Here is a 15,000-nt window from a genome sequence, read left to right as displayed (position 1 = left end):
AGAGAGAGAGAGAGAGAGAGAGAGAGAGAGAGAGGAGAGAGAGAGAGAGGGGGGGGTGACTGAATGGTTCTCTGAGAAAACAAGAGTTTCACTTCAGAGGAAGGAAAATATTGCTAATGGAGACGTATCAATCTATCTCCTCAGTGCTGGGTTCTCTATTGATTGCGTAAGATGCAATTAAGGAATGCTTCAATGCCGGGAGCGATTAGTGACGCAAGTCAATGGGAGGCCGAGTAAATGAAAGAAAAAGTGCTAGAAGATTGAGACTAGCAAGTAAAGGTAGACGAAGCAATGCTTTAGTCAATAATAATCATCTTTATGATATAAAGTGGTATTTCTCCAAGACCGATGTGTAGGGTTGTCGTGTAATGAAAAGGGGCATTCAAAGTCCGTAGACTTTAGTTCCATACTCTCTCACTGCCAGTCATCACTAGAGTTTCTGGCTACATTCATCAGATCATCATCATGTCCGTCTTCTGTGTTCCCAGTACCGGTCCTACACGGTTTTCACCTCAAACTCAAAGTATGAAAAATTCTCACCTCTCACGCATATGAACAATTCTATTACCGGCTGCCACCGCATGAACCCGTGTCTCATCCACGTTTGGAACAATCTTTACCAACAGACCGACCGAAGATGAAAAGATGAAGAAAATTATGGCAGGAGAGTAAACTGCAGTTCCGGATTCAGTGTTAATCTCTACCTCGTCTATACAAAAAGGGGATGAACCAAGAAGGAAAAAATGTTTGAATATAATAAAAGCAGTAGAAGGTAAAATAGAATGGCATTAGTACCCTCAGTTTAAAATGTTCACACGAATCTATCGGTAGTGAAGACAACACAAAAAACCACATTCGACGCCTCATAGTATAAGTGAAATAATCTGTGTAATGTATGGCAGGAACAATACTGCAATATGAAATTATAGAATCCTACACATTATGAAGAGAGAGGAGGATTGCGGAAATATGAAAATATCAAATCCTAAACATTATGAAGAGAGAGGAGGATTGGTGAAACATGAAAATACCAAATTTCCGAAACCTTACCAAAATATCCAATAAAAGCCTCAATAGTTGCTTTCATCATATATGGGTTTAAAACTCTACACATATGAAACAAGAGTAATCTAACTCGTAAGTCAAAAGATTACAAAAGTAAGAGAATTACTATTTTCAATAGTATAGAATATCAAACTGGATTCTCTTTTGACGAAAAGTAATATTCATAGAATATCATGATTCCGTTTCCAAAGAAAGGCTTTCCAATTAAAGCTCACTCAAATGATGGGATATAATGTTTCCTCAATGGTATTTTGATGTTGAGGCAGGAATGGATTATAACTGAACAGAAATACATGGAGGGATAGAAAAGATATTGGGAAAATGTGAAAGAATATTATAATTATATCATTTATTATCATTATCATTATTATTTCTATTGTTATTATTATTATTATTATTATTATTATTATTATTATTATTATTATTATTATTATTATTATTATTATTATTATTATTATTAGATAATAATCATTATTATTATTATTATTATTATTATTATTATTATTATTATTATTATTATTATTATTATTATTATTATTATTATTATTATTATTATTATTATTATTGGCTAAGCTACAATACTGGCTGGAAAAGCAGTATATGCTATTAGCCCAGGGGCTCCAACAGGGAAAGTAACCCAATGAGGAAAGGAAAAAAAGGAAAAATGGAATATTTTAAGAACAGTAACAACATTAAAATAAACATTTCCTATATAAACTATAAAATCTTTAACAAAATAAGAGGAAGAGAAATAAGAAAGAACAGTGTGCCCGAGTGTACCCTCAAACAAGAGAGGAGAGAAACTGGAAGATTGTTCCCATCACCTGATAAGAGATACCATTTATTTCCATTAAGGCTATCATCATAAAAGACATTAAAAAGCAGTTGTCTGCAGGAAATGGAGAAACTACTCTTTTCTAGATGGCATTAAATAAATAATGAATTCAGAAGGTTGAAAGACCCTAATAAGAATAAAAGGACTTGATAGTATCCTACTTTTCCAACTAGGGTTGTAGCTTAGCTAATAATAATAATAATAATAATAATAATAATAATAATAATAATAATAATAATGATAATAATAATAATCATAATAATAAAACTAAATACAGAGAGAGAGAGAGAGAGAGAGAGAGAGAGAGAGAGAGAGAGAGAGAGAGAGAGAGAGAGAGAGAGATTCATTCAGCGTAATATCCTACACAATATTCAAAATATTTTCATTTGCGTTCAAACACAAACGCAGAAATGCTCACCTAATTGACACCAAGGGTAAAATGAGTCGAGTTTCGCAACACGAAAAAGCTTTTTATAAATATTGAATTTACATCACCACAGAATAAATGCTCAAGTTATTCAAAAAATTTCTCTCTTAATTTAACTCTCGCATTATACCTGAAGTCCTTTCTATCTAAAACTAGTTACTGAAAAAAGAAGTTAAATTTGTCCACTTTTCCCATATTACTTAATTCATATTACTCTTTCCTTTCCACCTTTGGCATCTATTCCAGAGTCATTATTATGTACCTTCTAAGGCAATAGTTCAATGGGTTACACTGGATTATGTAATTTAGCCTGGAGGCCATGTACAAGAAAGGGGCCTCTACAAGTTAGATTTTTACTCTGGCTTCAAAGATAGAACGTGATACAGTATCAATTCAAGCGAAGATTTTAATAAGAGCTGAAAATTATGGCCATAATGATTAGAACATTATTTTTAGGTACTCATCAATATTCTCATTACTACGCACCGTAGGAGTTTACCCATTTTGATAGATATATTCAGTTACAATTATTCCTTATAAATGATGGGGTAGAGAAAATGATGCACCTATAACCACAATTATGAGAAAGGTCGCGTGGATCATAAGACAAATACTTTGTTATTAAAAAGCCAAATTTATCAAAAGACATTCAAAATTAAGAACCATTGTTCTCTAGTCTTGGGTAGTGGTCTTCCACTGTCTTGGGTTACAGTTCTCTCGCTTGAGGGTACACTCGGGCACACTATTCTATCTTATTTCTCTTCCTCTTGTTTCGTTAAAGTTTTTATAGTTTATATAGGAAATATTTATTTTAATGTTGTTACTGATTTTTTTGTTTCCTTTCCTCACTGGGCTATTTTCCCTGCTGGGGCACCTGGGCTCATAGCATCCCGCTTTTCCAACTAGGGTTGTAGCTCAGCAAGTAGTAGTAGTAGTAGTAGTAGTAGTAGTAGTAGTAATAATAATAATAATAATAATAATAATAATAATAGGAAGAAGAAGAAGAAGAAGAAGAAAAAAGAATTTTAACTTCCACATGTAAATAAACCACGTACTTAAATAAGGACAATTATCTCTTTACCTAGTTTAGCTAGTAGGAGAAGCAATTAGATTGGGAGAAACGATGAAGTTCTATTGTTTCTTGCAAATATTTTTCGATGCTTTATATTCTGAAGTCTCTAAGGATACGTTAATGGTTTGCTTAGGAGTCAAAGCTATGATCAAAATATCATTACTATATATACTTACAATCATTTAGCATACTAATGGATAGGAGGTAATCTTGAAAACTCCAGTACTTACAAAAGTTTTTTTTTTCGCAAAAATAATCATTTAAAAAACATTTTTCAACAATTAAAAGTTTTGTTAGTAGTAAACAGACTCGGAAAAAAGGAAAACAGCACTAACAAAAAGTTTTTTTGGGGGGTTGGGTGGGGAAATAGTCATCAAAATCTCAAAAAATTTTTAAATAATAAAATTTTTCGCTAAGAGTAAAAAGACTTGAAAAAAGTGAAATTCGAACCTCAAACAATTTACCGAGGACAGTAAATACGAGATAACACAAAATCAAGCTTTTGCTATATTACAAAAATTAATTATCATTATTACTAGCTGAAAAACGCAATGAAGGCTCAATACATACTACACATGGAAATGGAAATTACACATTATCTGGAAGTGATGAAGAGATGGAAAATTATGTATACTTTCTTTTCTTTAAAATACATCATGCATTCCATGTACTCAGTGTCATTGCCTTCTTCAGCACAAAGACGATCCTGTAACATGAAAGAAGTCATGCAGCGAAGCTTCTCGAGTTAATTAGCTGCTTTGTGCAGATTTCCTTTGAAAAGTTTGTTCTAAAAAAGCAAAGACGACCGCATATGAAGCCAGAATATTTGAATTAATAATGCTAACGATGGTGATGACATTAAGGAAAACAAATAATAATTATTTGGTGTTGATATCATAAGATCTTACACAACTACCGGATTAGGATTATCTATTATCTATTGCTATCATAGATTTTTGGTGTTGATATTATCCTAAGATCTACTTACACAACTACAGGATTAGGATTATCTATTATCTATTGCTATAATAAATCTTTGGCGTTGATATTATCCCAAGATCTATTCACACAACTACAGGCTTGGGATTATCTATTATCTATAATAAATTTTTGGCGTTGATATTATCCCAAGATCTATTTACACAACTACGGGATTAGGATTATCTAATATCTATTGCTATAATAAATTTTTAGTGTTGATATTATCCCAAGATCTATTTACACAACTTACAGGCTTGGGATTATCTATTATCTATTGCTATTATAAATTTTTGATGTTGATATTATCCCAAGATCTTCTTACACAATTACGAGATTATCTATTATCTGTTTCTAGTATCAATTTCTTGTATTGCACATCAACTCTTCGTCCTTATAGGCCTACTTCTGGCTGGCCAAGGATTCGAACCTTAGCATAAAGTAGAAATGAAGGTAAACAGTTTGACTTAGAGCATTCATACATAAATGTGAAAGACTGGACGGCAAGATTTAAGCAAGCAAGCGGCATTGGAGGTAAAGAAAAAGGCCCAAAATGGGGATTTAGCTAAGGACCCAAGGAATGCTAGAACTACCTAAAGTAATGCTTACAGTGTACCACTTGACGTGCACTGATGGCATTACCCTTCTTAAGGATGTGAAGCAATAAGGATGAGGAAATTGTAGAGATGAATTCTTAGCCAGAAAGCTGTACTAGTCAGGGCCCCCCATACGATGTTGGTTTGCTGTGAGCGATCACACGAAAATCTCCCACCATCACCAATCCACACTGGCCAACATGGTGATAAAAACTGGCTAAACCTCAGATATGAATTGACATGTCTGAGGCCTTTGTCCTGCAGCGGAATAGAGACGGTTGAATTGGTTGTTCTTGATGAAAGCTCAGGACTTTAAAAAAACTTGGGGGAAGGAAACAAACATGGAAAATGAGTCTGTTTCCATGATTGATGTTAGAAAAAGTAGTATATGAGAGAGAGAGAGAGAGAGAGAGAGAGAGAGAGAGAGAGAGAGAGAGAGAGAGAGAGGACCGGTTCAACGACTTTAGCAATTAGTGACGTAAGTTAAACTATCTCTCTCTCTCTCTCTCTCTCTCTCTCTCTCTCTCTCTCTCTCTCTCTCTCCAGTTTAAATATAAGCACATAAAGTTTCATAAGCTTTAGGGAAAACGAGAAACAATTGATATCGAAATTGCTTGGGAAAATGAATCGAAAAGTTTTATTTAAATTCTTGATATCGATACTACAAAAATATCTCTCTCTCTCTCTCTCTCTCTCTCTCTCTCTCTCTCTCTCTCTCTCTCTCTCTCTCTCTCTCTCTCCATTTCAAATACAAGCACATAAAGTTTCATAACCTTTAGGGAAGCAATTGATATCGAAATTGCTTAAGAAAACGAATCGAAAAGTTATATTTAGATTCTTGGTATCGATACTTCAAAAATATCCTTTTCTAAATTTGGAATTAATTGAACTCTTGTCACTTTAAAAAGAGGTTACATTTGTTCTTAGGTATCTAAACACAAAAACAGTCAAATAATTCAACTTTCCACGATTGAGTTGATTAAAACTGGCGTATCTTGGCCATTCAAAATTCGCTGGAAAGGGAAATAATAATACATTGACTCTATTATATGGACTTAATAAGATTTCTAAACGGAATATATTTGCACCACGCTGAACGACGAGATGTGGCTTGGAAAACCAAAGCAATATATATATATATATATATATATATATATATATATATATATATATATATATATATATATATATATATATATATAGCACTTAACAATTACATTAGTTATGATGTTAAAATTGGCAAGTTATATTTATGAAGAGGTTGTTGATTATAAGTTTAAGAAATGTCAATACGCTTGTTTGTTTCTTTTAAAAGCAATTTCCCAGAATATCCAGACTACCACTAGGAGCATCTCCAATCAATACTTCCCTAGTTGGAGAACTCAAGCGAAGAGGACCACCAAACAAACAGAAAACCAAGTGAAACAGCCTGCACGAAAAGGAACACTTCCTTGATAACATGATTACGGGCAGCAGGTTATCCTGATTTAAAAAGGACTCTTATGTTTCTTGTGTTGTGCTATTCCTGGTACGTGATCAACTAATCTGACATGTAAAGAATCATTATGACTAATAGTGCAAAGTGAAGTTTGTATAAATGTAAATATTCTATTTGTTATGTTCATAAGTTTTATTTTTTCTAACTAACTAAGATTATATATTATTTATAGGGTTGTGTGTTAGTAAATGTATTGATGGTCAACATTGGTGTTTCCTTCATTCATCCGTCTTCATGCAACACTTGGTAGCAGAGCATTACGTTATCCACGGAAACATCACAGCCCAGGAGGGCCCAGCAGAGTGCAGCACAACCCTGAAATCATCGAGTCACAAATACCAGGTCTGTCAACATTCCTCTTCTTTAGTTTCGTGCCAGTTAGGTGTGCAATGAATCTTGTTAGCATTTTAACAGTAAATACGTAGAAAATTTTTCAGAGTACGAACTATTTGATAGTTGGTCTTTGCTTGAAGGCAAGAGATATATAGAACTATTTTTACTTGAAGGCAAAAGATATATAGCATAATGAGTGAGGAAGACGTCAGTGATAGGGATATTCCTGAAAATCCAATGCCAAGGAGTATAGGGCGAAATATGAGCTGTGAATATTCTTCACCATACAAGGATATGAGGAAGTTCAAGGGTACACGAAGGGAAGTGGGATGTGACTTGGAAGAATGGGTGGATAGATTGGATGGGGATATTGAAAATATTCATGATATGTTTGAATTCATGTATGACGAGCATCAGGTATTAGCTAAGGAACTAGATGATGTCAGGAAAAAGGGGTTGCAAAGGAAAGAAGTAAGAGATTATCAGTATACATTAAACAGAATCAGAGATGAATATAATGAAAAATTTGAAATAATGGAGGCCAAGCTCACATCATATTACAAACATGAAATAGAGGTTCAGTTAAACAAGGTAATGAGTAGATGTGAGGAAAAATGTAAACTTTTAGAGAACGAGTGGAAGATACGAGTACAAGTACTCGAAAGTAAAATCTCGGAAATGGACAGGAAAATATTCGTATCAAATTTGATGAATAGTAAGTCAAATAATGTTATCTGTGAGGAGGAAAGAAAAAATGAAAACACTCAAATTCAATTCACACGACCTGCACCACAGCTAGAAATATTTTCAGGTAAAGATAGCACTAGAAGAGAAATAAAGAGGTGGCTGGAACAAGTAGACTACTGTGCAAGTCAGCTGAGTTTTAATGAAACAGAAAAAATATTATTTGCTTGTCAAAGTTTAAGAGATCCTGCATTAACTCGTATTAAGGCTGCGAAGCCTGAAACCATGAAGGAATTAGGAAATATATTGATGAATACTTATGGAAAACGCTTGGATGAATTTGATAAAAGGAGAGAATTGTGGAGTGCAATACAAGGCGAGAACGAAAGTGTGTGGGAATTTGTTGATAGAATTCATGAATTAGACGAGGATGTGCAAGAGAGCTGTCAAAGGGAGGCCGCAGAGAGAGAGCGAACAAAGTGCACAGTTTTCGTAAAGGGGATGAGAAACAAGCATCTAGCAGCAGAGTTAAGGAAAAAATTGGGTGACAAAACATTGATCATCCTCGAAGAGGCTGGAAAGTTTGTTAATGATAGATTGAAAGATTTTGATTCAAGGGAAGAAGAACAGCGAATTTTTGAAAGGAGGGAAGTTCTCTATTGTTGGTTCTGTAAAAGGCAAGGTCACATAGCTCGAAACTGTAACGCTGACAGAATAATTAATAAACCTTCGAATAATAAAATGAACGGAGTTGAAAATGGCCATAGTACTCAACAAGGATATGCAAAAAGAAAAGAATTTAATAAATTTGAAGGTAAATGCTGGAAATGTGGCTTGAGAGGTCATCCTTTTTTTAGGTGTTTAGATAATCCAGGCATGTATCATGAGCAAAGAAACTTTTATGATCGTTCAGTCTCTGGTAAGGATAAAGGGGAAAATGTAGTTAGGGAAATTCATTGTGATGAAGAGACAACCGAACAAGGAAACTGGCAAAGCCGGGCGTAGTAATTAGCGTCCGGCCTAATGAAGAACCACTTAACAGTAAGGGAAAGGAAATGGAAGTCGTTGGCCTTGTGCGTTCATTGTGCAGTGAAAATCAAAACAATGGAGAATTACATAGGAGAGGCGAGACCCTTAATCTGATGGTGAGAATTGGTGATGTTAGTGTTCTAGGATTATTAGATTCTGGGGCTAACTGTAGCTTAATATCAGAAAGATGGTACAATAGATTCCTGAAACCCAAAAATGTGAATCTCTACAAGGACAGTAACTACATATACGACATAGCTGGAAATGAATTGAGCATTTTAGGATATGTAGTTGTAAATATAAATGTTAATGACATTTGTGTAGAGAAATGTGTACTTTACGTTAAAAAGGATCAAGGAGTGAGGGGTCTAGGAATTAATACAAAACAAGAATGTCTGCTAGGTATGAATATTTTAATGTCTTTATTCAAGGAATGGGGACTATCACATTTATTTGAAGATGGAATCGACTGCGGTGGTCAAAAGAGAAAAAATGAAAAGTTAGATTATTGCATGCGAAGGGTAGCTCAAAACCTCAAAGTTTGGGCAGACGATGAGAAATTAGGTTATGCAATTTGTGTACCTACACAAAATAGGAAAATCCCTGGTCGAAGTAGGAAGGTAATCAAAGTATTTATTGATAAACTGAAGAATGTTCCCAGGGAGAATATTTTGTTAGAAGGCATTGTAAGTGAAAAAATTGACGATCTACAGCCAGGTGTACATATAATTCCTAGTTTTACAGCTATTGAATGGGGTGTAGGTTTTGTTTGTTTGGCAAACTGGAACGAGGATGAAATAACAATAGAAGCAAATGGAAGGATTGCGGAAGCAACTTTAGCCGTAGTAGAAAACAAAAAGACTTGTTCGAATAATAAGATATTAACAAAAAGAGAATTAAGGGATTTTAGGAAAGCACTAGGAATACAGGTTAATGAAAACATAAATGAAGAGGCCTTATGTAAAGTGGAAGAGCTTATTCATAGGTATAGAGACTGTTTTGAGCTTCATGAAGAGGACTTAGGTACAGCAAAGGGATGGGAACACGAAATAAAACTAACAAATGAAACTCCCATTAAACTGCCATGCAGGCGAATTCCCCCTGCCTTAATACCAGAGGCCAAAGAACTGTTAGAGGATCTGACAAGAAGAGGAGTTATTGAGGAAAGTAAAAGCCCTTATGCTGCACCAATAGTTTTGGTAAAAAAGAAAGGAGGGGGGCTTAGGTTAACTATTGATTATCGGAAGTTGAATAAGATAACTATTAAGGACGCTTTTCCTCTACCGAGAATATCTGAAAGTCTCGACGTATTAGAAGGGGGTAACTTCTTTTCTACGTTTGACTTGGCACAAGGTTATCATCAGATTCTATTAAAAAAAGACGATAGGCATAAGACAGCATTTTCTGTTCCTTGGGGTCATTACCAGTACAGGAGGTGTCCAATGGGACTCACAAATAGCCCTGCTACATTTAAGAGGTGTATGGAAAACATTTTGGGAGACTTTGTTTATGATTTTTTACTTATTTATCTGGATGATCTTATTATATTTACAAACTCTATTGATGAACATTTAGAAAAAGTTGAATTATTATTAAAAAGGTTAAGAAATTTTGGCCTGAGGTTAAAGCCGAATAAATGTCATTTTCTGAAGACTAGCGTCAGATATTTAGGATTTATAATCAGTAATGACGGTATTGGTCCAGACCCAGAAAAGGTGAGGGCTGTAGAAGAGTGGAAAAGACCAGAGACTGTAAAAGAGGTGAGAGGTTTTTTAGGATTCTGTTGTTTCTACAGGCGTTTTATAAAAAATTTTGCTCAAATTGCTAAACCACTCAACACACTGTTAGAGGGAAAAATAAAGAAATCTAGCGAGAAAGTTGCGGATAAATGGCAGGAGAAAGAAGAACAGGCATTTCAGACGCTAAAACAATCTCTCATCAATACTCCCATATTGCAAGGGATTGAATTTGGTAAGGACTTTACTTTAGAAATCGATGCAAGTTTTGAAGGTCTAGGGGCAGTATTATCACAAAAACGCGGCAAGAAGCTACATCCAGTAGCTTATGCTAGTCGATCCTTAAGAAAGTATGAGAGAAATATGAGAAATTATAGCTCAAGGAAGTTGGAATTATGTGGTCTGCATTGGGCAATGGCTGAGAAGTTCAAGATGTATCTGATTGGAAGTAGGTGCACTGTTTTTATAGATAATGGGCCTCTTAGTAACTTGAGTTCAGCTAAGCTAGATCACACTGAACAGAAATGGGTGGCGGATTTAGCAGTGTTTGATTTTGAAATAAAGTTTAAGCCAGGAAAGGAAAACTCTAATGCTGATGCGCTCTCGAGGCAGGTTAGGGACGCAGAAGAACCTGATGGTGATGATATCTGGATTGAACCTTATGTAACAAGTGACTCCGTCAGAGTCATCATGTCACAGGACATATTAGACTGGGAGGATGTAGAGACCAAGCAAAAGACATGTCCTATTTTAACAGTTGTTAGAAAATGGATTTTTGGTGAACCGGCGGAAACAGAGATTCTTAAATTACAACCTGAATTAATCACATGGAAGAGAGAATTAGAAAATTTACAGATAAAAAAAGAAATAATTTATAAAGTAGATACCAACGAATTCCAAAGATCAAAATGGAGGTTAGCAGTTCCATTGAGCCTTCGGAAAAAGTGTTTGTGGGAACTCCATGATAAATTTGGTCACCAGGGAATAGATAGAACAGAGAAAGTTTTAACTGAGAGGGTTTATTGGCCAAATGATAGGGGTTTTGTAAGGGAATATATTCAAAATTGCTTAGTATGTTTGACCACAAAGGAGGAGATGCCGGGGGTTAAAACAACTCCAGTTCACATTGAAACCAGTAGACCATTTGAACTTATCGCTATGGACTTCTGTTCTGTTGAGAAATCTTCAACGGGTAAAGAGCACATTCTTGTTTTAACGGATATGTTTAGCAAATTTTTATGGGCGTTCCCTACTAAAGACCAAAAAGCTACCACTGTGGCCCGAATTTTGGTCAACGAGGTATTTTATAAATTTGGCATTCCGGAAAGACTACATTCTGACCAAGGTAGAAATTTTGAAAGCAGTTTGGTTCGGTCAATTTGTAGAATCTTTGATATCTCAAAATCTCGAACGTCTCCTTACCATCCGCAGGGAAATGGCCAGACAGAACGGGCAAACAGAACAATATATAGTTTATTGCGAACACTGGATGAAGAGAAAAAGCAAAAATGGCCTTTATATCTCCAGTCACTAATCTCAATTTATAACTCAACCCCTCATTCAGTAACAGGATATTCTCCTTATTTTTTGTTATTTGGTAGAGAACCAAAATTAAGTATTGACTGTTGGGACCCTGATTTAGATATTGGAGGGACACAAAGAGATAAGGAATGGATTAATAAGCAATTGAAGATACAGAGAGAAGCATGGGAAATGGCAGGGCATAACACTCTTAAAAACTGGACATCGAAAGCAAAGGGCAGGTTGCAACAGTCAGGGGATAACGAATTAAAGGTAGGGCAAAAGGTTTTGATAAGAGAAAACCAAGTAATTGGGAGAACAAAGTTACAGGATAGGTTTAAGAGTGAGGAATGGGTCATTGAAAAAATATTAGATGACAAATGTGGCCTGTTTAGAATACGACCAGTTGGGTATGAATCTAAAGTAATACACAGAGCCAATATCAGACCATTAAAGTCTTGTAGAGTAAATACTAATAATCCAACCGCTAGTATTGCCGATGAAGATGAGGTTGAAATGCCTGATATGGAAGAGGTCTTGAGGAAATTTGGTATTGATACCGATAAAATAAATGGGAATGGAGAAGAACGAGAAACATTGCCTTCACTTAGTATAAGTAATGATAAAGAAAACAAAGGTAATATGAATGACAGCTTTAATAAACGTCTTAGGAGATCCGAAAGATTGAAAGAGAAAAGGGAAAAAGCAAATGAAAACAAAGTGTAAAACTTTATAATATTTTTTCGATGGGGACATCGACAAAAGACGGGGGTTAATGTATAGCACTTAACAATTACATTAGTTATGTTGTTAAAATTGGCACGTTATATTTATGAAGAGGTTGTTGATTATAAGTTTAAGAAATGTCAATACGCTTGTTTGTTTCTTTTAAAAGCAATTTCCCAGAATATCCAGACTACCACTAGGAGCATCTCCAATCAATACTTCCCTAGTTGGAGAACTCAAGCGAAGAGGACCACCAAACAAACAGAAAACCAAGTGAAACAGCCTGCACGAAAAGGAACACTTCCTTGATAACATGATTACGGGCAGCAGGTTATCCTGATTTAAAAAGGACTCTTATGTTTCTTGTGTTGTGCTATTCCTGGTACGTGATCAACTAATCTGACATGTAAAGAATCATTATGACTAATAGTGCAAAGTTTAGTTTGTATAAATGTAAATATTCTATTTGTTATGTTCATAAGTTTTATTTTTTCTAACTAACTAAGATTATATATTATTTATAGGGTTGTGTGTTAGTAAATGTATTGATGGTCAACATTGGTGTTTCCTTCATACATCCGTCTTCATGCAACATATATATATATATATATATATATATATATATATATATATATATATATATATATATATATATATATTTACCAAAGAAATAGAGGATGCAAGAACTAAACTTTAGAAAGACTATAATGATAAAAGTAATGTATGGTATTGATATTTAGGCAAATGCTAGAAAACCTTATAACTGACAATATGACCTACTAGTGCATGCGACCCGTCAAAAATGACCGCTAGATACTAAATAGATATGCACACACACACACACAAACACAGATTCAACCCTTCCTAACCAACACCCGCCCCTTTCCTAAGTACAACCTACCTGATTTGGCAATTTGTGGGAAAATGTGGTTTCCGAGTGTATCTCTCAAGGTAAAGCCTCTCATCAAGGTATGACTATTTCCTCTCCCCCTGCCACTCAGAGTGACAGGAAAGAAACATTCACATATATAGCCATACTTGCGCCTTAATATATAGGGGTGGATAACGGATAGGGCCATAGAGCAAATCATCACTTGACAAACTAGAAAAGCACTAAGTAGAGCACAGACCTCCGCTGCGGCAGCTTATTTCTCGACCCTGACCTTGACCTTTGACCTTACCATGTATTAATTGGTGTGGATTTTCATACATTCAAATATGAACCAAGTTTGAAGTCTCTGTGACAATGATGTCCAAACTTATGGCCGATTACATGTATTGGACATTTTGCTTGACCATGACCTTGACCTTTGAACTAGACCTTCCAAAAAGGGTTCATTTCCAACTTTTTACATAACAGTTAATACCTGCAAGTTTCATTACTCTACGATTATAATTGTGGCCAGGAAGCTGTTCACCAACAAACACACAAACAGGGGGGAAAAATACCTCCTTCCAACTTCGCTGGTGGAGGTAATTTATTAAGTCTGGGAATCTGCATTACATTAAACGAAACATGACTAACCTTTCATAAGTTGGGATTCCTTAACGTGGTAAAGGGTTTGTGTATCGTCATGATCAGCAAAGCTGTACTCGTCAAGGCCACCCACAATAGGTTGGTTTGCTGTGAGCGATCAGACGAATATCTCCCACCAACACAAATCCTCACTGGGCAGCGTGGTGATGAAAACTGGCCAAAACCCAAATATGAATTGACATATCTGAGGCCTTTGTCCTATAGTGGAATAGAAATGGCTGCATTTGTTGTTGTTGATGTTATTGTTGCTAAGAGAAAATTAAAGCAAATACAGTTCATAAAGGAAGGTTAATCTAACTAGGATCAGACGAAAATCTCCCAGCATCACCAACCCACACTGATCAGCGTGGTGACGAAAACTGGCCCAAACCCAAAACATGAATTGAAATATCTGAGGCCTTTGTCCTGCAGTGGACTAGAAATGGCTACATTTGTTGTTGTTGAGAGAGAGTGAGTTAAAGCGATTACAGGAAATGAAAGAAGGTATGATAAATTCAGTGTACATTAACTAGGAAGCCAAAGAAAATTCCAACTTAACAATAACAGCAATAAATTTCAAAGAAATAATAAATAACGCAAAAAATAACAGGAATCAATTAAGTCTATTACTGATTTTTTAATGACGTTTAATTTAGACAATCCTGTAAACCAGTCGTAATTATATGCGTACAGTAATTAATGTACGAAAAAGTTAGGTAAAGCCAAAAAATGATCCTTTGCCTCGGTATGATATTATTAATGATGATAATATATAATCATTGAAGTTAATTAATATCAGCATTTTTTATTACAATAAACTATGAGATAAATATCTACATATATCTAAAAAGTATTGGCACTAAAATAACCTTCCTTTTTTAATTTCCCACTTGGATTAATCAGTAATTTGTATATAAGTAAAAAGTTCGAGTCAATCTCAGCAATTTGTTATAAGTAAAAAGTTCGAGTCAATCAGCAATTTGT

At 34.9% G+C, this 15,000-nt stretch overlaps 1 protein-coding gene and 1 long non-coding RNA gene across 2 annotated transcripts in view; one reads left to right on the top strand and one right to left on the bottom strand.

The window, feature by feature from the left end:
* The window catches only part of LOC137638360 (uncharacterized), a 40,205-nt gene extending 25,976 nt beyond the window's left edge, over window positions 1-14,229 (bottom strand). Inside the window, exon 1 of the long non-coding RNA XR_011044110.1 lies at window positions 14,026-14,229. This is a non-coding gene — a long non-coding RNA (uncharacterized lncRNA). The remainder of the gene's footprint in view (window positions 1-14,025) is intronic.
* Window positions 6,269-8,493, top strand: LOC137638866 (uncharacterized). Its single transcript, XM_068371276.1, has 2 exons — window positions 6,269-6,501; window positions 6,644-8,493. Exon 2 carries the CDS (start codon window positions 6,997-6,999, stop codon window positions 8,491-8,493), a length of 1,497 nt encoding a protein of 498 aa, XP_068227377.1. The 5' UTR covers window positions 6,269-6,501; window positions 6,644-6,996.
* Window positions 14,230-15,000: the final 771 nt, after the last annotated feature.

This window comes from Palaemon carinicauda, chromosome 3 (genome assembly GCF_036898095.1).
Source record: "Palaemon carinicauda isolate YSFRI2023 chromosome 3, ASM3689809v2, whole genome shotgun sequence".
NCBI lineage: Eukaryota > Metazoa > Arthropoda > Malacostraca > Decapoda > Palaemonidae > Palaemon > Palaemon carinicauda.
This window is presented reverse-complemented; position numbering and strand designations above follow the sequence as displayed.